We start from the raw sequence: 25437 nt of genomic DNA, 5'->3' as shown, positions 1-25437 counted from the left end.
TTTATAGAGCCGTTGATTAATTACTCCCCTTGCTGCTGCTGCTGCTGCTGCTGTTGTCTGTTGCGTTAGACGGTAGTCTGTCTCGTCTCTTGGCTGTTTGTTGGGTGGGGGAATACCCATTTCATTTCAATATTTATGCTGTTTCGATGAAGGAGCCTGGCAAGTTACTTGCTTGCTTCTGTTAATGTCGTTCTTGGTAAAATCGTTACAAAGTCCTCACAAGAAGCACCGACTTCATACCAACACCGACAACTTGTTGCCGACTTTGCCGTTGCCGTTGTTGACCCTTTCTGCAAAGCTTCTCTAATCAATGTTCTTCAGTCGAAAGGATATTATAAGAGATGAGACTGGCTTTGCTCTATTTGGGTGAAACACTCATCTGCATATCTGTTTCTGGGTATTTGAGTACTTGAAGGTTCCTACCCAACTAGCCCATCCAGGTTGTTTTAGTTATCAAAAAAGCTAGTCCTTTTTCATGTCTCTTTTTCCGCCTTTTTGTCTAATTACTTTTGTATAAATTGTGGTACAACAGGCACGCTTTTGTCATGTCGTCTTTGCGAGCGAGAACTGGGAGACAGAGACAACGATACAAGGATCATTTTAGGCTGGTTGCAGGGTCAGTCATTTTCTACTGCGATCCCTTAATAACCTCTTTTTCATTCCTCTCCTTGATAAAATCTGAATATCCTCTCGTGCTTCTACATGATATAAAGCCAAAAGCTGCTTCCTTCACATCCATTGTTCGTTATAAACAGCGTGGTAGACACAGCTGGGCCTGAGCATTGACTTTATGCTGCATGTGTTTATTTTTGCATCTACTCACTTTAAATGATTAATTGTTACTACCTCTAGTCGTTTTCCATATTAGCAATGTCGGTAAGGTGGGTTGATGGGCTGGCAAGGTGGAAGCTGTTTCCATGAACCTTGGCCCTCATGTTCATACAGTGCCAACCCGAGTGATGATGCGTTTGACCTTGTAAAGATTCTTGCTTTATTTTGAACTAGTTTCGCCACGGAGACCACACTATCATCTTCTTAACGTCCGTCATTAGGTTTAGGGTTTTCATTTAGGCATACTTCATACCAATAATTGGTTACTTATAAAAAATGGTTACTAAAATAGTAAAATTAACCGGTTTTGATTGGAAATGTCAAAATTTAAGAAAAGAGTAGGATTATTCTTCTATCAAACTGTGATCAAAACTCCAAGGGCTAGTCCAAGTGGTGAAGGCTTTGGTCTTGGACTATCACTCCCTTCAAGATCTAAGGTTCAACATCTCGTGGGTGCTAAAAACTTTTTGGGGCCACACCTCCGGCTGAAAAGCCAGCGAGTTAACTTCCGTATAGGGAAACTTCTAAGAGTGCTGTGCACGGGACCGAGATTTACTCTGCAGGGATGGGTCGGGTCTTGGAGAGGTTCTCCGACATAAAAAGAACCTGGGAAAAAAAGGTTTCCAAGGTTTTCTTAAAATCCAAAATTTTGGGAGTTTTTCCTCCAAGATTTTGTAAGAAGAAGTTTTATAGAGATATAAAGATACAAACTTAAAAAACTCAAAAATACGAGCTCAAAAATTTGAAGATCATATGAGTTCAAAAACTCTCAAAATTTTGGCCTCTAGAATATGAATATCTATGTGTGTATAAATTTTTTCTTGTATGACTCAATATTTTCCTGTTTTGATATTCTTATGTTCAGTTTCTTTTTCTTCTCTATAAGAAAAATTACAAGAATAAGAAATATGATGTGATGTGATTTTTTCATTAGCATATTGGTTTTAATAAAACTGCAAGCACGTTCTTAATGTTAATGCGCTTGATTTACAGTAATTTCCTTCTTTCTCCATTTTTGTCCTTTCCTCTCCCTTCCTGTTCTCTCTATATTCAACATATACTTTTTTACCCATTTTTGCTTTACCCTTGCATGGATTGGAATGCTTTTGTTTCTTTTGCAGAATAGTTCTACATGTACTTACCTTTTTGGTGCAAAAAATAGGTGTATTCCTTATAAGCTTGAGCAGAATGTTGTGGGTTCCCATAGCAATTCAGAGAAAAAATTGCTTGTTCTTATGATTTCTACACCAGGTCGGGATGATCTTGTGTTTCCGAAGGTATTAATAATTTTTCATTTTTTGTTAGGCACATGATGCTTAACTCCTCTCATTTTTGGTAATGTTAGCTTCTACAAGAAATAATAAGTTTTGGATTCATCTCAATGCCTTCATTTGATTACCAGGGAGGATGGGAGGATGATGAGACTAAGGATGAAGCTGCAAGTCGTGAGGCCTTGGAGGAAGCAGGGGTGAAAGGAACACTCAGTGTAGGTTTCTTTTCCGTGCTTGGTACAGGCACGGCAGCTATTAGTCTTACATGTATAATTGGAAGCTTGCAACCAATAAATTATAACGAGTGCAGCAAAAAACAAGGGAATTTAATCTACCCCAGAGTAGCACTTCTCTTGGTTATCTTATGAAATTTTCTAGTCTTCTTCACATCCTTGAATCTTATGAAGTAATAACCTATAGAACTTTCATTTTCTTTTCCATGACTTATTCTTAGCTGTTTTTATTAAGGACCACATCTAGGTGGTTATTTCTTTTGGGGGAGAGTGAGACAGGGTTCTAGAATTGTATGTGTACCTCAAAAAATGTGCACACATATTTCAAGTACTTGGACACATTTTCTTGCTTTGAATTCTGTACCTATAATATACTGAAATATGGGTCGGTTGGTTTTAGGATATTCATATGCACTTGTGGTTGTTGAATAATGCATGCCAGCATGTCTCAATTTTCCATGAACTTTATTATTTTTTTGGACGAGTCATCTAATTCATCCTGATTTCTAATCTATTTCAGGAAAATCCCATAGGAGTTTGGGAGTTTAGAAGCAAGAGCAGGCAGAACAGCAGCAGCCTGGAAGGAGGTTGTAGAGGTTATATGTTTGCATTAAAGGTGACTGAGGAGCTTGACTCTTGGCCAGAGAAGGATAAATATGATAGGAAATGGGTCAGTAATCCAGAAACTAATTTGAATTTTATGATATTCTACCATAGCATCATGTGTCCAATGGTTCATTAAAAGACCAATTGGTTACTGCTACCAGGAGGATCCACATCACACAAGTTCTGATAGAATTATCATAATATTTTCGGAAAAGAACTGTCATTTTAGATCTGTATTTGCACTTTTGCAGTGTATGATAATCCAGAAACCAAAATAAAAATAATATTAAAAAAATATATTCTAACAATATTTTATTCAACTTTCAACTTTTATCTCATTTCATCTGCGAAAACAAACGAGGCAGTTGCTTTTAAGTCAAGAATCCTATGTTAACAATTTGGTGGTTTGCCAAACACGAACCCCATGTCAACAAATTCTACGTTGAAGACTTTTTTTTTACCTTTCCACAGCTTACCACAGAGGAAGCATACAAATTCTGCAGATACGATTGGATGCAGGATGCTCTTAGAAGATTTATGGCAACTCTCTCAGCCGAAAGTCCAATCAGGATGAGTGAAGAATCGAAGGAAATCCCTTTGAGGCCAGTGACAGATGCAGGTGAAGAGCGTCAAATGTCATCACCTGGCTACTTTGGTAAGCCTTCTGGTGTCCAACATCTTGGGAATACTTGTTGCAAATGCGTGGTATAGGGTTGAGGAGTCCGGTACATCTTTGTAGTGAAAGCAACTGTGTTGTATAATTTGTTGTTGTCCTTGATTCTGCAACTCTAAATAATTTGCAGACTATTTTGTTCTAGGCAAAGCTTGTACATTTCTGTAATTAAATTACATTCAAAGAGATTAACAGTTTCTTATTTTTCTTTAGATGTTTTGTTCAGTTTCTACTATTTTATGAACCTGCCATTTAATGTCTAAATTGGTTCATTAGGTAAGTTGAGCAATTTCAATTATTAGGTGAAGGAGTCCTCTCAAATCTTCTCGGTTGTCATCTAAGAACGAGTATCAACTTTTTTTTTTTTTAATACATTTTGAACAAGGCTTCAGCACACTCTTCTTTCCGGAAATCTTGCAAGCTAAATACCAATAGAAGTAGTGGAACTTATTGCAGTCAGTAATGTAGATTGAACTTATGAAACAAACTGCCGGATAGAGTCTCCATTGACATAGAGAAATGATACTTGCAGTTGTGAGTGTGCAAGTATCGCACAGTCGCTTTGAAAAAAATGAATAAATATGGGATCTATATGTAAAGAAATTAATTTTTTAATAGTGGACCTCACTCTTTTTCAAAGCGACTGTACGGCGTTTGTGCATTCCACGACTGTATGTAGCATTACTCATTGACATAATGTAGAATGACCAAAATACCCATGTATTGCACAATAAATACCATCCATTTCAAGTATTGAAATGGAGAGAATTCTGTTCATAGAGCCAAGGTATATGATTTCAATTGAGTAGTTCAATAAGTTGAAAACAACAACAATAACAACTAATCAAAAGACAGACATTCTCAAAGTGGTTTTGGGTGTAGTGAGCAGAAGTACTAGTATAAATGCAACACTGTTGTTCTACAAAGCTTAATTAGCAAATGCACATGATAGTAATTTTTTGCTTTCCAACACTATATTTTGCTCGCAATGATCGTGCCTCCCGGATTCTCTGCTCAACCATGTTGTCACCATGAGAACAAAAGCCAAGGCAACAACAAAATCAATCCAGCCTCAATTTCCGGACATGATTTTTCAAACTCAACAAAACATTCAAACTTAACGCGCTCCCTCGAGAACTTAAAATCGTTTCAGTAAACGTATGATAAAATAAGAAGCATCGCACAAACTTTAAAGTAGTTGTAATAATAATATTTATATATATATAGACCCACAAACTTCAACAAAAATTCCCACTTGAGTGACGATCTAGGTCGGTCTTTGAAGTTCGTAGGTGTGAACTTTCTGACTTTTCCTATCCATTTCGAGTTTGGCACAGGAAGGAATACATATGAATCTGTGTGCTGATATCAATCTTTTGCATGCTTTCCACTCCTAACAGTATGAAAAAAAGAGCGCAATATGCAGGCTAATGGCAGAAAAATGGACGTACACCTTTATTAAAATCCTCTTCCTTTTGTTCCATGTAACACGGGGAGGTTTCCTTTGACTTTCACTTTCTTTCCAAGGCATCATCTCTGTTCATCTAGCTCTTATCTGTGATAAATTTGTATCTTGGGATTGGAGATTCATGGGATTTACATGAGAGGTCGAATGGCGCCTAATCAGTGTTTTTATCTGTGTTGTTATATATGATCTGTTCCTTGAAAATGCATGGAGATTCGTGGGATTTTACAGAGGAGATCATGAGTTGCCCCCTTTGAGGAGTTTTGATGCTTCTTGTTCTTTTGTCTTTATTACCAAGTCAATCTTTATCTTTCACAAATCTTTGCAGAGTTTACGTTTCTTCTTTTCTTCCAAACAAAAAGATGTCCCATTTTAGATCCTTCTCGACAGCTTGGGCGCTCCTTGTCATGAGAATCATTTTCAGCATGGATTTTTCACTTTTTTATTTTTATTATTAGCACAAGAATCTATACCGGACTTGTAAGATCATGACATCATAGATTGGGATATTTTCACACCTTAATTAAATTTTCAGTACAATTTTGTCTCATTAGTTAAACTATTATCCATTTTTATAAATAAATAGTTCAAATGATATCTCCCGACTCCTCCCCTGTAAAACAACATGGAGATGATCAGCAAAATAATATCTAAACTTATCAATCTCTTGAGCATGAAATTTCGCATGGGAAGATTCTCATGATATTCGATAATATATGTATATATATATTTCTTGCTTTGAATGGAAAAGATCTTAGTCAAAAGCATGATAAAATTTACTAGAAAGGAATAAATCAAATCCAATGCATCGCATTTTATTTAATGATTGATCAATTGGCAGGAAAGGTTCTTTTGCCAACTTCTGTGGCCCCACCAACTAAGATATATACTGAATTTGGTTGGGAATCACAGAGCTGCATGGGACATGTTTTCTGCTTTATCTTTTTACTTCAATAGCTTCGATTCATAAAATTAGTATATATATATATATATATATATTTATGATTTCAGTAAGACTGTAACAAAGAACTAGTTCTCGCCTCTGTAGAAATAGTTATCAGTTGCTCACTTTGCAATGTGACTTAATAAGGCGATTTAAATGCCACTATTAGCCGTAAGAGAACTATTAGCTAGCAAAGATGTGTTAAGGCAAAAACTCAACTAGACAAGGGGGAAGACAGTCACAGTAATTAAACATACATAAAGCTCAGAGAAAGAGACAATATTAATGTGTCAATCCTCCAACTCCTACACCAACTTGCGTGCCCTTTCCACTAAAAATATTGTTTGTCTCTCTCATCTAAAGTTCTAGCAGATTTTTCATGACCTATAACAATCTCTAGATCTCAGTACTTGTGTCGAGTTCCTTTTTAAACTATCTATATATATATATATATTGTATTATTTGATGAAGAGTCGATATCTCATAACAGGATACAAGGGACACTTGCCCGTCATTTAACAAATCTAGTTTTGAAAGGAACTAGAGATATATATAAGAGTACTCTTTATCTATAGGGCACTAAAAAATAATATTTGTGACGAGGATTGATTCATTTTAATAGAAAATGATTATTTTCATAACATTCTTGTAGGCATGCTCATTTTTTATAAACATGCTAAAGACTTTGTTTATAGACAATGTAAAATTATTCTTCAACATAGCTCATGACGTGTAATGCTTCTAATCCTGGCCTCTTAGAATTGATTAGATTAGAATATTAAGACGTGCATTGATTAGAATTATACATAATTCTTGGTCACTCGGTCAAGAGAAAGAATCTGAGACCATGTGTAGGTCAAGTCATTGCAAGTACTTCAAATTTTTACAAAGCTAGCTCTTCATGATCATCATAAAAAAGCCAATGAAAGCAGCTGCTGATATTCAAACATATATATATATATATATATATATATATATAATTAATTATCAGCATCTGGGAAGAATAATTATAAGGAGCATTAACCGAGAGGATTGTCGTACAGCACTTCTCAAAGTAAATTATAAATACTCATTATAGAAATGTACCGAAAGGCCATATACTGGGGTCCATCGAGTCAAAGGGTCCTGATGATCTTTAATTATAATGTGCTTGAGAATTAATTCATCTTAATTAGTTCTACTAATTATTATAATTATTTGATGATGATCAGTAGCTAGCTATATATATATATATATATAATAGGTAGGTAGGTCTTCCCTAATACTGATTATTTTCTTAAAAAAAAAGCAACCCTAGCTAGCTTTTGTGTCCCTCTCTCTCTGATCACATGCATCCCAAAATGCCTTAGCTTTCTCGATCGATCCCCTCATTTGGATGGAGCTCTATTCATGCTAAAGGACCTCCAAACTCCGTGAAATATTATTATTAAAGCAGAAAAAAGTCATTTGCATGGAATTTTAAAACGGCATTTGGGATTGAAAAGGCGTCATGAGCTAGCTAGGGATCATCATGCATGGTGGAACATATCATTATATTTTGCTCAAATTGGATGGCACATGGCTAGCTGAGACCATTATATTCCCTTGTAAATTAAGACTACATTTGCATTACGCGCTTAATTATAGCAGCTAGCTAGGGTAACATGACCTTTAATTTGTGCACTTCTTTTTATTTTTACCTACTTAATTAATTGGTCTCCCCGTTTAATTAGTTTAGTATTGTGACAACAGAGTACAAGTACTCTCGATCCACCACTTAAGATTATTTGCCTTGATCGATGATCAAATCCGAATTTGAATTATTTCGACATTAAATGAGCTATTCGTGAATACAAAATATGATTGACTATATATTAAACGCTATATATAACTCGTACAATTTAATTCCTATACATAAACTCGAGAAATTTGGTGATCATAATTAAGCTAATAAAAATCAAATGAACATATATATATATATATATATATATATATATATATATATATAGTTTGACCATCTACATGAAGTCACTCAAGTTCAAGTACTACCCACTCAAACATAATTAACCTATTCTACCAGAAATGCAAAGCTTGCTTAGAAATATATAAAATAAAACTTCAGTCAAAAGTTAGAGATATATGGAACCATGTGAGAAAAGAAAACATGTCACGTGTGTGGGAAAAAATACTGGTGAATCCTACATCTATATATTATATATAGACACAAAAGAAAGCAATCTTGCATATTTTATAGCGCACGCAAGAGGCTAGCTAGCTAGTGTGTATATATATATATATATATATATATATAAAGAAAGATCACGAAATAATAATAAAAAATAGTTAAATTTTTTAATTTTGGATTATACACTTTTGTATTACACCAAAAGCTTTTACAATTATATATGCTATTATATATCTTATTTAAGATTGAGGTTGATAAAATATCTTGCCGATATATATATATATATATATGGTAAATGAAGAATGATTATGGAAATGATGCTTACCCATGCACCGAAGGCCTATAGTTAACTAATTAATCATCAATAAATTAAATTGAGGTTAATTAGATTATGACTCAACCCATTTGGAGAGATGGTGCACATCATGTGGCTCCTGATGATCATCTTCCAATATTTACTCATCCAGCAGAAATGATGATCATACGTACTGTAGTGACAAAACCCAACTTAAGACTATCATGAAACTGCTGATCTCATGATCATATATATATATATATGTGTGTGTGTGTGTGTGTGTATGTATGGGAATGATAATTGGAATATTAGTGGTCGAGTATTTTAGCAATCATATGGTGCAGGTATTTAATTAATCAAAAGAAATTGCTAACCTTTTTGGGATTGGATAAAAGTTATAATTTGCTAAGGCTGCATCATGTTCATTATTTATACTGGTGACTCATGATTTGATTATTTAGTACATGAATCAGCCATGATTGGTACCTGATTCAAGCGACTGTCTTTCTGATCTCGATCCACATGTGAGAACTTTGGGTCACACATATTAATTAAAATCTCCATATAATTGCAAGTATTTAATCAAAAGAAATGAACTAATTTATTCAAAAAAAAAAAAGAAAAGAAAAAGTGAATTTACTAGAAAGTTAGTCAAGCAGAACATGCCATGCAGTCATGATCACTACTGTCATGCAAGTCGCTGATCAGCATGCTCTCCTTATAATTAGCAAGATTATGATACTTCACCGGGTGGAAATTAACTCATGATCATCCGAACACTACCCACCTTAATTATTTTTAATTAATTATTGGGACGCTAATTTGTTTCTTCCCGGCCAGTAAATTAATTAATTTGATCAAGGACATGCAAGATTATCCATCCTACCTTCTTTTAATTTGCAGGCCGATGAAACAGACAAACAGATTGATTTTTGTTTCTTTATCGAAGGACAGATGTACGTACAGGATCATCGATTTCCTTATTTAGTTGATCATGATTAGAGGATGAAACAGACGAGCATATATATGCATGTTTTCCAGTAAAAAATTAATGATTGGTTTTCATAAAATGACTAAATAAAACTGTAAATTATCAAACGAATTAATAAGAATACCGTTAACAGATTACAATGTAATGTTAATTGATCCCCTCCTAATTTTGATATGCTCGCATAACTCAATGGTTAAAAGGGTATATAAAAACGAGTTTAATTATTATGTTTTTCAGGACTTCGAACTAAGTACTACTAAGTACTGATCATCAATAATGCTAGATATAGTTTTAGGAAATGTGTATGTCTCGTGCACTCACTTTCAAAGAGAGTACGTGAGACTTGTACACTATAAAACTGTAAATATTATTTTTCATATATATATATATGTGTATGTGAAAAAGAAAGGCTACAGTTGACAAAAAAAAAAAAAAAACTAAAGGAAAAAAAAAAAAAGTGCCACGTGGCAAGGGTGATTTTCCTCTCTAGGTGGGCGATTCTTCTAGGGTTTTCATGACGTCTTCCGTCATCCATTAGGGGTTGGCTGCAGGCTCTAGTGTCTAGAGAGAATCTGACAGTGTAGGATGTAGCCAAGATAGGCAGGGATTGGGGAAAGTCACTTGCAGGGGTCTCGGTGCAGTTTGCTGATGTTGTAGTCTCCAGGCCGTAACAATTACCAGAGGTAGATTTATCTCTGCAGGAACCTCGCTTCAATGACTGAGAGATGTTTTTCGTCTTCTCCAAAGCGGAGATTAAGCAATCGGCAGAGCTGTTCAGATTTTCGATGGCGTTAAAATTTTTGCGACATTGCCCATCTTTAGATCATGTGAGGGGTTTTATTAAAAATAGATGGGGGCTTCGATTGATGCCAGTGGTGGGACAGTTTTGTAATCCTCGGAATGTCTTGGTTCGATTGGCTAATGAGGATGACTTTTTCAGTGTGATGTCGCGTTGAAATGTAGAGATTGAGGGAATGTCGTATAGGGTTTTCCATTGGACGCCGAATTTCAATGAGGAAGATGATTTGCCTTTGGTTCCTGTATGGATTATATTCCTAGGTTTGCCTCTGAATTATTTTCATGTCTTTATTTCGAAGAGCATTGGTGGAGGGTTTGGAAAGTTTTTGAAGAGGGATAACGCTACGGCTTGTGTGACGCGTCCACAGGCAATGCACATTTATGTTGAAATGGATGTTTCGAAGCCTTTGTGACATTCTTTTTGGATTGGTGTTCTAGGACTTGAGAAAAGTCATTTTCAGGAGGTGATATATGAGACGTTGCCAGCATATTGTTCTTATTGTCGTAAGCAAGGGCACTAAGAGCAGAGATATGGAAGGTGTGATCGTTCTGAGAAAGTTGTGAGTCAAATGGGCAGAAAGCGTGAAGGGATAAAGATCATCCCAAGCAAGTTTGAAAGGCTGTAGGCGTTAAAAATCCTGAGAAAAGTCTGCAAACTGTGGATTCTTATGTGCAGTTAGAAAAGAATTTAAGACATGAGGCATTGCTACAGGGGATTAATTTGCGTCGGAGTGAAGCTGAGAAGGTGTCTTTGCCTGTTTTGTATGTGGATAAAAAAGGTGAGGTTCTCGGCCATTGTCAGCCGGAGTTGATAGAGGAATCTGTGGAGGTGTCGTTGGTTTGTGGATAGGAGGTTTCTTGGTTGGGTTGCGAGGATATGGGGAATAAAGCCCAAGTGGGTCTGCGTGTTGAGCATGGTAGCAACTGGTATGAACAATCGCTAGATGAGGAAGACCAAGTTGATCTTGCAGGGTACTTGGTTGGCATGCATTCGCCGCGAAGTTCTTTGAAGCTTATTGATGAAGCACTAAAATGTGAGTTAGTTCATTTGGGGCATAGGGGCTTATTGGTGTTGATGGTGATATAGAGGGGGAGAATTTGTGTTGTCTGTTGTCTAATGACGAGATTGATAAGGGAGTGGAGGAGTTAGCTTTGAAGTGTTATGAGTCGGACCCAAAAATGAATATGTCGTTGAAAAAACTCAATGAGATGAAGAAAAGAAATTCTTTAGTAGTCTTAAGAAGGACTACTCGCTCGAATAAAATTCATTAATGGTTATGAATATTCTTACTTGGAATATTAGATGGATTCTTTCGTCGAAGAGTAGGTTTCGACTTATTTTGAATAAACACTGCTCTTCTATGGTGGCTCTTTTAGAACCTTTTCTTTTAGCTAATAAATGTGGGAGATGGGCAAAGTGGATGCATCTTCCAAGTTTTTTTAATAATGCTTCAGCTGGCAGCAAAGTTTGGCTTTTTTGGGCAGACGATTTTGAATTTGAGTTGGTATCAGTTTCAGACCAGGCAATTACATGTTAGTTTTGGCGGGATAATGTTCAAGTTATTTGGACTGTAGTTTATGCTAGTTGTTTTCGGTGGAAAATGAGGGAGTTATGGAATTAGTTGAGTAATCTTGATGCGGGGAACTCGCATTGGTTTATCTCGGGGGATTTTAATATTATTTGAAGTGACTATGAAAAAGTGGGTGGTATATTTCGGGCTCCTCATACAAAGTCTGATTTTAGATCATGTATTCGAGGTTGTGGGCTTGTTGAGCTGCCTTGTGATGGTTATCAATTGTCTTGGTGTAATGGAAGACTAGGAGGTCATCACATTTGGGCCAAATGGTCGTCTGACCATTGCCCTATGTTAACCAGTTTGCAGTGCGAGAGAAGAAATGGGGCTCGACCATTTAGATTCCAGCGTATGTGGGGCACGCATGAGGATTTCTTGCATTTAGTTAGAAGCTATTGGAAGAAGTCGATGGAGGGTTGTGCTATGATTCAGATGAGTGGAAAGTTGAAGTTTTTAAAAAGAGTTTTATAACAATGGAATGTGGAGGTGTTTGGTAGAGTGGATTTAGAGTTGAAAAATATTAAATCAAGGTTGTTAGCCTTGGAGGATTCGGTCATTTTGAATTATTCTCCAGAGCTAGAGGAGGAGTTATTGTGTTATAAGCAAAGACATGTACAATGGTTACATAAGGAGATTATGGGGTGCCAAAAGTCACGGATCAAATGGCTTATGGAAGGAGACTCGAATACAGCTTTCTTTCATGCGTCGATGAGAGTGAAGAAGAAGAATAAGTTGTTTGAAAGGGTGTCATTGGCTAATGGGCAGATTCTTGATTCAGAGGCAAATGTGCATTCTGGTGTAGTGTAATTTTTTCAGAAACTTTTGACAACTTCACCTATTGAGTGGGATGATGCGACATTGAGTTTGCTTGAGCCGGTGGTTTATGTGCAGGAGAACGAGAGGTTGTGTGGGGCGCCATCTATGGATGAAGTGAAAGCTGCTATTTGGTCGATTCTGCATGATAGTAGTCTAGGGCCAGATGGTTATTCGACAATTTCTTTATTCTTACTTGGGACATTATTAAAGATAATATCTTTAAGTTGGCGTGTAAATTCTTTGAGGGATTGCTCTTGTCTAATTTTTTTGGAGCCAGAGATATTGTTTTGATACCGAAGGTGGATATGCCGAATTCTTTCACTTAGTTCCAACCTACTAGTTTGTGCTCGGTGGCTTACAAAATTTTAGCTAAGATTTTGTTGGCTAGGCTGGCGCCAATTATAGAAGAAATTATATCTCCGGAATAGGCTACTTTTGTGCGTGGGTGTAGTATTTTTTATAATATCACTCTTGCGCAGGAGCTAGTACATGGGATGAATAGGAAGTGTTGGGGAGTTAATGTGATGATAAAAATTGATACGGTGAAGGCTTATGACCATGTCAATTGGAGATTTTTTATGGAAGTGTTGCGTAGGTTGGGTTTTTGTGAGAAGGGGCGTTCGCTTATTTTTAATTACATATCTTCACCTGCTTATTCAGTAATGTTGAATGGGAATTCGAAAGGATTTTTTAAGCCATCTCGGGGTCTTCGACAAGGTAACCCTTTGTCCCCGGCCCATTTTTTGTTTATTTTGGTGAATGAAGTGTTGTCTCGTATGCTTCGTAAGGAATTTTTTGGGGGAGAATATTAAGCCATTCAATCCGTGTGGTGGCACGATGATTAGTTATTTATTTTATGTCGATGATCTTCTATTATTTCCGAATGGTGGAAAGAAGTCCATTCAGAATATTATGCATGTTCTTCACTCTTATGAAAGCATGTTTGGGCAATTGGTGAGTTCGAGTAAATCTTCCATTCATTTTGCTTCTTGTTTTACATTGACTATGAAGGAGGAAATAATGAGAAATTCTAGTTTTACGGAAGGGACATGGCCTTGTATTCATTTGGGTGTGCCATTACATGTGGGGAGATTAAAATTAAGAATGTTTGATCATTTTCTTGCTAAAGTACAAAAAAAGCTTGCGGGATGGAAGAGTAAACTTTATCGTTTGGTGGTAAAATTGTGCTTTTAAAACATGTGCTGAATAGTATGCCGATACATTTACTTTCGGTGATGAATTTGCCAAAAGGTGTTCTTAAAGGCTTGAAGAAAATTTTTTCAAACTTTCTCTGGGGTTCGAATGAGGGGAAGAAAAAATGGAATTAGGTGTCTTGGCGCATGATTTGTTTACCGGTAGAAGAGGAAGGTTTGAGTATTCGTGATTTATCGGAAGTTCAAATTTCATTACTCATGAAGTATGCATGGAAAATGGTGATTGGGGGGGTCTATATGGACTGAGTTCTTTAAAGCTAAATATGTGGGGAATTCACATATTGTGGCTCTAGTTTCATCTACTAGAGGTTCTCGGTTTTGGAAGGAGGTTCTGCGGGTCTTACCTCATGTGTTGAGTAATTCGAGATGCTTAGTTCGGCGATGTGATTTGAGTTTCTAGTTTGATAATTGGTTGGGAGATGGGGTTGTGGTTGATGTAGTAGGAGTGGTGGGTGATCCCGGTATCAAGCTACGTGAATTGAGAAATGAAGCTGGGTATGATTTTTGTAGGTTGCGTGAGTTAGTAAATGAGGAAATGGTGGAGAAGGTTAGACGTGCTCAGGTGCGGTTCAGAGAGGCGGATATATTTTCGTCTGGGTGCCTTTGGCGAACGAAAAATTTAGCACCAAGTCTGTGTGGAATTTAATTCAGCATCATGGTGCAGTTTGTATATGGAGGAAGTGGATGTGGCAGCAGCAATTCCTAAAAATAAATGTCTTTTGTTTACTAGCCAAAATGCTTTGCCGGTAGATGAGGCTATTAAGGGGTTGGGAGTGTCACTAGTTTCAAAGTATGATTATTGTGTAGAGCCTATGGTTGAAACGTTAGATCGTGTTTTGTGTGATGGCAAGGGTAGGGGTGTCAAATCGTGTTAACGGGTCATGTTCGTGTCGTGTCAAAGTATGTACATTACACTTAATGGGTCGACACGAACACGACCCGTTAAGGATTTCGTGTCAAAATTTCAAACCCGAACACGACACGGTAAGATAACGGGTTGACACGACCCGACCCGTTATGACCCGTTAATGAATAAGAAATAAATTGACATGATGCGACACGACACAACCTGTTTGACTTAATTGATTTTATATAAATATTTAAATATAAATAATATCTATAAAAAATGAAAAACTAACTACAAGTCTAAAATTATAATCCAAACAAATATGATCCACACAATTTATAATAATATTCATTATTAAAATTACATTTCAAATATAATAAACAAAACATACAACGTAAATATATTAATGTTACAATCCCAAATATAATAAAAAATTAAAAACACAAATTTAAACAAATTTAGAACTTGAAGAAGGAAGTGGAGCGTCCTCCTTGCCCTTTAGGTCTAAGGGTATAAAGATAAATTTAATTTTCTTAACGGGTCATAACGGGTTATAACAGGTTGACCCGTTAAGCAATCGTGTCTTAACGGGTCAACCCGTTTTGACCCGAACCCGTTAAGACTAAACTCTAACCCGCTTTTATCGTATCTTGTTCGTATTGGGTTAACGGGTCGTGTCACATATTGCCACCCCTAGGCGAGGGGGCGAGTAAAGTTTGAGATTTTTTTGCAAGAATTTTCGGGGTTCGTTTGCCGCAAGTGAGGTTGTGGAAGGGGGTGCTTAATGTTTGGTGGTTGTGGGTGTCGTCGAATTCTCAAGTGGGGTGGTTACATGGTGTTGCTTCTATTGTTATTACTTGGGAGATTTGGCGAGCTAGATGTGCAGCTCGGATGGAGGGGTTAGCGTTTGATTGGAGGGCTACTATCTCGGGGTGATAAACGGTTGGTTCGGACAGACCGTTTCTGTCCAGACCGGACCAAGACTGAGACCGGTCGGTCTTGGTCCACGTTTTAGAGGACCGAAAAGTTTTGGTCTAGTCCACGGTCCAAGGTTTTTCCGAAACGAACTAGACCAGACTGAATGAAAAATAAAAATAAAAAAATATTTTATATATATTATTTATATAATAATTGTACAATTAACAATATAAAATTTTAAATATGTTATTAATACTTGTTAATATTCTATAAATTAACAATATTTTATATATATCTTCATCTAACCTATCACTATTAACAATATAAAATTTTAAATATGTTATTAACAATTGTTAATATTTTATGAATTAACTAATATATAATATCAATTAATTAATTATATAGTAATTATATAAATTAATAATATAATTTTTATCTAATTTATTATCATTGACCATATAAGATATTATTTTTATTAAGTTTGTTACATAATCCACATTAATAAGTTACTTAGTTTATTTAGTATTTTAAATAATTTTTTTTATTAATTAATTTTTTAAAAAAAAAGAAAAAAAATAGACCAGACCGAATGGACCGACCGAACCGATAGCTACCGGTCCGGTCTGATCCCTATGGGTGTTTGGTCCATCGTCGGACCGGACCGGACTGGACCGACCAATTTGCACCCCTACTATTATCCGTGTAGTTAAAGGTTTTTTCATGGAAATTTCCAACACCCTTTAACAATTTAAGAGATTGAATCATAAAGATGTTTTGTTGTTGTAGGAGTTTAATTGCTCTATAGTTCCCATCGCTTATATGCCTCCAGAGAGGTGGTTCAAGATTAATGTGGATGGAGGGTCTTCTAGGAACTCGGGGCCTTCAGAAGGTGGTGGGGTCATTCGGGATATTCATGGTAGGTTCATGGCGGGTTTTGCGCACCATTATGGACATGCGACTAACACTCTTGTAGAGTGTAGGGCGCTTGTAGATGGCTTGAAGTTGTGTCAGAAATTGGGTTTGAGGAATATTTTGGTGAAATCAGATTCAAGTGTTCATATGGTGGGATGGTTCTTGTCGGGAGTTTGCAGATTTTGGTATTTATGGGAGTTTTAGGAGGAAGCTTAGGAGCTCATTTACTCGCTTAATGCTCGGGTGCGACATGTCTTTAAAGAAGCAAATATGGTGGCAAATTTTTTAACAAATGAAGGTACTATGAGGGTTTCTTTGGATTTTATTGGGGATAGTTATGATAAGGGTCGGTTTGTGGTCTTGTACGTACTAATAGATGAGGTTTACCTTACATTCGGTCAAGATAGAATTTTTATTGGGTATGTACAAAATAGTTTTGGGTCTTCATTTTTTGATGTTTGGGTTTGGTCTATATATAACCCCAGGTGTCTAGATTGTTACTACGGTTTTCCTCCTCCATAAGTAAAGGTTTTTAATAAAATTGAGATTCTGTAAAAAAAAATGTGAAAAAGAAAGGCTTACACCCCACTTTTTTTTCTATTTGAGAAAGAGTGAAGCCTACTATTAAAAAATTTAGTTTTCACGTGGGTTCATATTTACCTATTTTTTTTAAAGAGTGTATGTAAAACTTGCACATCTTGAAATAACAAATATATTTTCATATATATATATATATATATATATATATAAAGAATGAACAAAAGAAAGAAAGAAAGATAAGTAGTGTGGGTTCTCTCAATAATATCATGAATGAATCGTTATTAACTGTTACTAGCTAGTTAATATTATTATTGTAGTATATATAGTATTGTACTAAAAGAAACTGACATATTTATACAAACAATAACTCGTTAATTAAGGAGGGAAAGAAGTAACGTAGTGTAGAGTACTAGTCGACGTTTTTTACTGCTTCTGATCAACCAAAAATTAAGGAGGGAAAGAAGTAAAAGAAAAGAAAAGGGAAAAAAGTGTTGAAATAATTAACATAGGATCAGCTGTAGGAGATTTAAGCTAGCTAGCTAGGGAATGTGCAGTAGGACTGTTGGGGGGAATCGCGTCTGCATGCAATCATAATATTGGATTAGCAGAACGAAGAGTAGGAGCTAATGATAAGATCAGTTCCCATGCGAGAAGTGGGTCCCAATCACATATGATTAGTAGCAATTAAGAAGAAAAGTGATCGTTCGGAGATGGATGGCTGATCATAATACTCATGATCATCCTTGGCTCATCATGATCATGATTTGGATAGATCGAGAGGGGATTTGAATGGCCTTTCAGATCTTGTGAAGGGCAAGTCTGGTAAAAAGGGCGTGCCTATATTATTGCACAATCTTCTTATTTAAACAGCCTACATGCAACGGCCGGAAAACAAGGCTCTACAATCATTCTCTCCTCATCTAAATTTCACTTGAGAAAGCAGAAGAGAAAGCAGACTCTCTCTCTCTCTCTCTCTCTCTCTCTGAAAATCTCTTTGTTTTTTTCTGACAGACACTGAATATTCAGGCAAAGATAGAAAGCTTGTCTTTCACTTTCAGTGCCTATATATCTAAAATCTAAGGCCATCTTTTTATTCATAGAATCATATATACATCATGAGCAGCTTTAACAACTCATCATCAGCCAACTCACCCTCCTCCTCGTCAAAGTCCAAAAGAAAGCAGCAACAACAACAACCAGTACTAGAAAACCAACAGCAGCAAGGAGAAGCCAGGTTTCTTGGGGTAAGGAGGCGGCCATGGGGAAGATATGCAGCAGAGATAAGAGACCCTTCCACAAAAGAGAGGCACTGGCTCGGCACCTTCGACACTGCTGAGGAGGCTGCCTTGGCCTACGACCGTGCTGCTCGTTCCATGCGCGGTTCCAAGGCCCGCACAAACTTCGTTTACTCTGACATGCCGCCCGGCTCCTCTGTCACCTCCATCATCTCGCCCGACGAAACACAGCACGACATCTCGGCCCTCTTCGCTCCCCATCAACAGCAAAACGATACGAATACCCACTCCTCCACCCACCTCTTCTTCGGCCAGGACCCCTTCTTCGACATCTCTGCGTGTCCATTTTCCGGCGGAGACGACTGGGCTCAGGGCCAGGGGACGACTACTTGTGGATCTACATACCAACCCATTACGGCTATCACAGATGGTGGGCAATCACAGTCACAAGAACAACCACACTCTCACACGTACAAATCCCATGACAGTACTGAGCTCCCGCCTTTGCCTCCAGACGCATCCACTTTCTACGGGGCTGGAGTGATGGGCTCCAATATGGGCCAAGAACTTTGGAGTGACACCAGCTTTCTAGGGTTTTCTGAGCAAACTACAAATGGGCTCGACTCAGCAGTTACCGCTCCATATTTGGGCTTTGATTCTAATGAGTTTGTGCAGCACAGCCCACTCTTTGGGAGGATGCCACCGGTTCCAGAGTCAGGTACCGATGGATTTGATCTGGGTTCGTCATCTGCCTACTACTATTAATCCCTCTCACCCTTTTTTATTTGTAATTTAATCTACATGTCAGTTCAATATTGGGGTGTGTTTTTCTTTGTCGTTTTGTGATTGTGGCGGGGGAATGCAAAAGGCCTGCTGGTTTTTTGTTTATTTTATTTTATTTTATTTTTTAACTTCTTATCGCTTGTTTGTTTTCTTTTGGGAGCCGGCAAGTATAGCCTTATCCTTAAAAGTGAATTGTATGGGTTTGGTTAAGCTTATTGCAAGATTTTGACCTTATTGAAATTTGTAGTTTGGATGCCCAATGGTCAAGTATAGTAAGGTCTCCAAGACCTTGAATCCACAACAACTATCCTTCCCACTCACATGAAAAAATTACTCTCCTGGTGTCGATGACAAGGAGATCATAAACCTCTTTTGGTACTTAGTACATGTAATGTTTGCTTTGTTTTTAATAACTTCATCCACATCACACCAACATACCTTCAGGCTGATGACCTTTTTTTTCCGTCCCATAAAGATGGTAAAGTAAACAAGATTTATGTCCCTAAAAGAGACAATGATTCCATTATTTTTTTACCCAAAATTCCTTTTGTTTTTTTTGGTAGAGTTCCTAATATATATATATATATATATACTAATCCTTTTATCTAAAACCAAAAGCTTGGCTTGTAGTCCAATATCCTAATATAACCTTTTAAGGAGGGTTTTTGGGATGACTACCAGCCAAGATAGTCAGTACAGAAACAAATCAACAGCCGTTTTTGCACGAGTGGACAAAAATCCCGGATCTGACCGCTTTATGTCTGAAGCCGGAAGCGGGCTCAATAAAGTATAACGGAGCTCTCGGTCACATGTTGATCACCTGAATCACGAAGACACGGCTCCTAATTGAGGGAACGAATCCAAGAGGGGTGACTTTTTCATTCCCAGAGGAGTGACTTTTACGACCACCAAACTGAAACTCAGTGGTGAGCTATCTGACGTAGGCGCTGACACTCGTTTTGCTATTTTCTACATCGGATCGGATGGAACTGATCTTGTTTGTCGATGTGAATTAAATTTCCAAGAAAATACTGAAAGAGGACAGGAGGCATTCCAATCACCCAGGACCAGGACCATCCTCTCACTCGTCAGAATTTTTTTGTTTTTTTTTTTGAAAAAAAAAAAAAACTCTGCTTTCGTCAGGGTGGGGTCTCGCAAAACCAAAGTTTTTAATATATGTTGACTAAGAAAACTAAAAAACGACACTTAAGATAAAGAACGAGGCCGAGGTTAATAACAGGAAGTATCGTTGCTAACTTCACCCTCTGAACTCGAAATGTAAAGCGGATTTTGGAATCCGACGCGCTTAATTTGCAAACCGGTACAAAAATAAATAAATAAACCTTAATAGTGGGAACAGAGCTTCATCTTATTTTTTCTACGCGTAATTAGAAAATCGAAAGGGAAGACTGGTAGTGTTGGAGGTTTGAAAACTTCGACTGGGTCTCTTCCTTCCCCGATAACTTGACCTGATGACCTCCTCCGTTTCTCATGAAATTCTCCTTTCTCTTTAAATCCCCTCCTGTTTCTTGCCATCAAGAATTTTAGCCTCGTTCGAACCCAGCATGACACAACTGCTGTCAAAAATCTCATTTTTCCGTCGATTGATAACAATATAAACTCCGACACCCCACAGAGAGAGAGAGAGAGAGAGAGAGAGAGAGCCGTCACCATATCGGCTGGAGAGACAAACAAGAGGGAATTTTTGCAGTAATTCTCCACGAATTAGGCTTAAGAATCAGCTATACAGGTAAAAAAAAAAAAAAAAAACTTGAGCTTCTCTCTCTCTCTCTGTTTTCCTGGTATTTTTTTTCATGTTTTTCCCCCTCCTGAAGATATAGTTGTGTAGAGTCGACTCCAGTTTATTTAAGCAACTGTTGCTGCTAAAGTTGAAAGGATGACTGCAATTCTAAGCAAAATGGTTTCTTGCAATCTTCTTTAGAAGCGATCACTCAACGGTGAGGCGACACCCTTCCTCTAGGAGTATGACTAATTTACTTTCCCAATTCCAGTCGAACGTCATCTCTTGCCAGATTTTCGGGCGTATCCCAACATATTAGCAATGACACCTTCATATAAATACTTGAAATAATTTGCATCTCAGAATGGTTAATTTGGCGTAGTAGAATTTAATATGCCAAATCCTAATTATTTTTTTCTTTAATCTGAGGATATGCAGGACTGGATGACATTCATGTTGATAGGCAGTGTTGACAGAATTGACTGACCCAATAGGGAGATCGAGATACCTGAAACAGACCTTAAAATTTCAGCAAATTCCGATAATTCAATGAACTTCGATATTGGAATTGAGGATATATCTCTGGCAGTGCTGCAGGAACTATGTAACAAGGCAGTAAAGCAGGCAACGGAGCTTGTTAGTGAAACAAAGGAAGTGGTGCTTAACAAGGATTGCTTTCAGGAATTCTTGAGGACTATTTCTGATCTTAAAAACCTGCTTGGTACATTGAATTTCCAGAAAGTTGTTGATGCAACGGGTTCAGAATCCACAAAAGCTGCATTAGAGACCTTGAATTTTCAGCTGAAGAAAGCCTGCAAGATCATTAAAGATTACAAATCCGGAAGCCACATCCATCTCATATTAAAGTCACACTCAATGCTCTCGCAGATGCAGGATGTGGCCAAAGATATTGCCAGCACTATTTCCTCGTTTCAGCTGATCAATCTTGCTATGGCTACCCGGATCATGGGCAACCTGAGCAAAATGGAGTTCCGATCAGCAGCATTTGCAACAGATGCAATTGCTTTAGAAATAGAGAATTTAATATCCCAGGAAAGTAAAAATCAGGAGCATGCTGTAAAGCTCCTGGAGAAGATTGCAGAAGCTGTTGGTGCTAATGTGAACGCATCCATGGTTCAAAATGAGCTGGAACTTCTGAAGCAGGAAAAAGAAGAGATGGAAACTCAAAAGAAGCAGGCAGAGGCACTTCAGTTGTCGCAGTTGATACAGTTCTTGTACAGTACAGAAATTCTTACGATACCAGACGATGAGAGAATTGCCTCATACCACCAGCATTACCCAATTGATTCATTTATCTGTCCATTGTGCAAGGAGATGATGACAGACCCAGTTGCAATCCCCTGTGGTCACAGCTTTGAGAGGAAAGCAATTCGGGAACACTTCAGAAGGGGGGAGAAAAAGTGCCCTACCTGCGAACAGGAGCTCCCATCGCTGGACCTTACTCCAAACCTTTCCCTTCGAAACTCTATTGAAGAATGGAAGCAGCGAGACATGGACTTAAAATTCCAAGCTGCACTGGCTGGACTCACATCAAATGACCATTCTAGACAGAACAAGGCCTTAGAAGATATGCAAGGTTTGCTGGAGATGTCTTCGTATGCATTAAAATTTGCGGAAGAAGGACTCGTACCAAAGTTGGTGGAGATACTAAAAGACAATATACTGAACAGGGTGGCCACACTAAAATGCCTCTACTTCCTGGCTAAATACTGTGATAATCACAGGGTAAGCAAATGCTGAGAATAGTATCAGCTTATCATATTTCGATCTCATCTTCCACCAAGCTAAATTTAAGAGTTTTTTGTTGCTTGGAACTTGCAGGAATCCATTGTTACATCAGGAGCTGTACGCTGCATCGTGAAGCAGATATATAAAGATGGAACAGAACCTGTTGCCATTGCAATCTTGTTGGAGCTGTCAGAAACAGAAACCCTTTCAGAAAAAATAGGAAGTACAAAAGACTGTATTCCTCTTCTTGTTTCGTTACTCGCTAACGATAACCTTGACGTCTCACAGAATGCCAACAAGGTGTTGCAGAAACTCTCCTCCAACACACATTTTGTTGTCAAGATGGCTGAAGCGGGACACTTCCAACCATTTGTGGGTCGCTTTAACCAAGGTCAGATTATCGATCATGTGATGCATATCCACTGACAAACCATATGCTAACCTGGATCTCCTTGCAGGACCTCAAGAAACCAGAACATTGATGGCTGCAGCATTGATAGAGATGCAACTCAAGGAGAGCAGTATTAAGGACTTACAAAACAAGCAATTCATACACAACCTAGTCCAGATGCTCTCTTCAAGCGTCCCAGCATGCAAAGTAGCTTGCCTCAGATCTATCAAAAAGCTCGTACAGTACCCCAAGATGGTAAAGAGACTTCTGAAAGATCCTGTTACAATACCCCATTTGCTTGGTCTCATTTCATTTGTCAGGTCTGACCCGCATGAGAAAGAAGAAGCAGCTGAGATTCTTGCTCTACTAATTGGAGCCAGTCAGCACCTAGAACTCGATAAATATCAGGGTTTGCAGGAGCTGCAATCAAAGCACAATGTCAGTCTCCTTCTGCAGGGTGTGGCCAACTCCAATCCTCGAACTAGGGTCCAGTTCTTACACCTGCTGGTTGAACTCTGCCATAAATCTGAGACAGCTCAAAACCTAATTCGATCAGATATGGATGCGGTTGGGCAACTCTTCTCTTTGCTTCACAGTGACCAGCCTGCAGTGAGACTGTGGACAATGAAGCTCATATACCGCATTTCTGAAGATCATCCTGCTGGGGCTCCACTACCACCTTCTCCTGCAAAAGAAACAGCAATTGCGACCTTGGCATGCATCCTCATCTCTTCACCAGATATTGAAGAAAGGTCCACTGCCGCTGGAATCATCAGCCAGCTTCCCGGTGATGATCTTATAATTGATGAGATACTCCGCAAATCGGACACGTTAAAAGCCATTCATGAGGTGATTTGCAGTGCTGATGAGGAAAATAATGGAACCATGGCACCTGCTCCCCACGGCATATATTTACTAGAAAATGCTCTAGCAGCACTTTTACGATACACAGAACCTAGCAAGCCTGAACTTCAGAGGCAAGTGGGCAAACTTGAACTGTACCCATCACTAGTTCGTGTTCTCTCAGGGGGCAGCTCGCTAGCCAAGCAACGGGCAGCCATTGCACTTGCCAAACTATCCCAATCCACCAGCCTGTCACCATCTGATGGAACCATAACAGCAGAGCAAGCCAAGCGCTTCACACCCCTGGTGCATGTGATCATGAAGTTCCTACCAAACATGCCTTGGTGTTGCTCAACCTCGCCAGGGAATGGAATTTCATGTTCTGTTCATGGTGTTGCTTGTTCACATAGAGATACATTCTGCCTCGTCAAGGCAGATGCAGTGAAGCCACTGGTACAAACTTTGAGTGAGACAGAGTCTGGTGTAGCAGAAGCTGCTTTAATGGCACTCGAAACATTGCTGACAGAACATAGCACACTGTCTCGTGCTACCGCAGCCATTGTGGACAACCAAGGAGTGGTGGCCATTCTACGAGTCCTGGAGAAGGGTTCCTTGTCTGCCAAAGCTAAAGCCTTAGACCTCTTCCAGAAGATTCTAAGCCATACACAGATCGCCGAGCCACTATTTCAGCGGTCTGAGGGGATCCTCATCCAGCTTCTTCAGGAGAATGATCTCAGGAAAAAAGTAGCTTTGGTGCTTCAGCAAATGAAGATTCTTCCAGAACAATCTTCTTACTTCTGAATTCCTTTGATTCTATAGCATGAAATTACAGTTAAGCATTGGGTATTCAACTGTAGAACACCACAACGGGGCTCATAGAGAGTTGAGAAAGGAGCGTGAATGTGCCCAAAAACTTCAGCTAAGAAAATTTCAGTATTTTTCTTGGCGAGATAAGGCTACCAGCATGCTTACTATTGGTCCAAGAAGACGAGATGTACTGCCAAAAGTAAGCAGAAAATTCCCATTCTATGAGCTCGGTGAGTTTTATTCACAAATTCAAAGACGGATATGGGAAATCTCCAGGGACAAAACAACCATAATATTGCCAATTAGCATATTTCAGCAATGTTGCCCTCGTGCAGAAGTTTGAGGTTTGAGTCGTTATTGATTGGGTGGTCTTAGAGAGGAGTTCCCTCGATCTCGATCCTGCTTCTCCCACTCAACTTATTTAAATGAATTCCACCTTTCATTCATTCTCCACCTGCAGCGGCAGCTGAAATTAGATTCTGTGAATGAAGTTATTAAGTTCAGTCCAAAGTCAACCCCAAAGATAAGACTGAGCAAAATAACACCCCTAAACGGAAGGCAGCAAGTAGAGAACTAACATAGTTACTGTTATTTTATTTCTTGGAAATTAAAGTCTAGTGATTGACATTATCTTGTATGATTTTCTTTTTTGTATGACATGTACAATATGCAAATTTACATGCAAAGTCGGCCTCCATTGTCATCATGGTTCTATGGCATCGATAATATGGATACATGAAACTGAAAACCACAAAGTCTCAATAACTATTATTACAAGATTAAGACGTGATTGTATA

The 25437-nt window shown here is 38.1% G+C and overlaps 3 protein-coding genes across 6 annotated transcripts; all 3 read left to right on the top strand.

The window, feature by feature from the left end:
* On the top strand, positions 1 to 3826 carry LOC108997296 (nudix hydrolase 12, mitochondrial-like). Its single transcript, XM_018973501.2, has 6 exons — positions 1 to 440; positions 533 to 616; positions 1994 to 2108; positions 2234 to 2317; positions 2856 to 3005; positions 3413 to 3826. Exons 2-6 carry the CDS (start codon positions 546 to 548, stop codon positions 3650 to 3652), a joined length of 660 nt encoding a protein of 219 aa, XP_018829046.1. The 5' UTR covers positions 1 to 440; positions 533 to 545; the 3' UTR covers positions 3653 to 3826.
* A 14380-nt stretch (positions 3827 to 18206) lies between these two features.
* On the top strand, positions 18207 to 19174 carry LOC108997377 (ethylene-responsive transcription factor LEP-like). Its single transcript, XM_018973606.2, has one exon. The coding sequence runs from the start codon at positions 18207 to 18209 to the stop codon at positions 19089 to 19091; it is 885 nt and encodes a 294-aa protein (XP_018829151.1). The 3' UTR covers positions 19092 to 19174.
* Positions 19175 to 20472: 1298 nt separating this feature from the next.
* On the top strand, positions 20473 to 25346 carry LOC108997373 (U-box domain-containing protein 44-like). Of its 4 annotated transcripts, none has more exons than XM_018973602.2 (5): positions 20473 to 20859; positions 20959 to 21067; positions 21289 to 22596; positions 22693 to 22990; positions 23058 to 25346. In XM_018973602.2, exons 3-5 carry the CDS (start codon positions 21400 to 21402, stop codon positions 24632 to 24634), a joined length of 3072 nt encoding a protein of 1023 aa, XP_018829147.1. In that variant the 5' UTR covers positions 20473 to 20859; positions 20959 to 21067; positions 21289 to 21399; the 3' UTR covers positions 24635 to 25346. The 4 variants fall into 4 exon arrangements, with proteins under 4 accessions (XP_018829147.1, XP_018829146.1, XP_018829149.1 ...); XM_018973601.2 differs by having other exon boundaries at positions 20945 to 21067; XM_018973604.2 differs by lacking the exon at positions 20959 to 21067.
* The last annotated feature ends 91 nt before the right edge of the window (positions 25347 to 25437 follow it).

Source organism: Juglans regia, chromosome 13 (assembly GCF_001411555.2).
Source record: "Juglans regia cultivar Chandler chromosome 13, Walnut 2.0, whole genome shotgun sequence".
NCBI classification, from domain to species: Eukaryota; Viridiplantae; Streptophyta; class Magnoliopsida; order Fagales; family Juglandaceae; genus Juglans; species Juglans regia.
The sequence above is the reverse complement of the archived record's forward strand: the minus strand, read 5'-3'. Positions and strand labels throughout refer to the sequence as shown.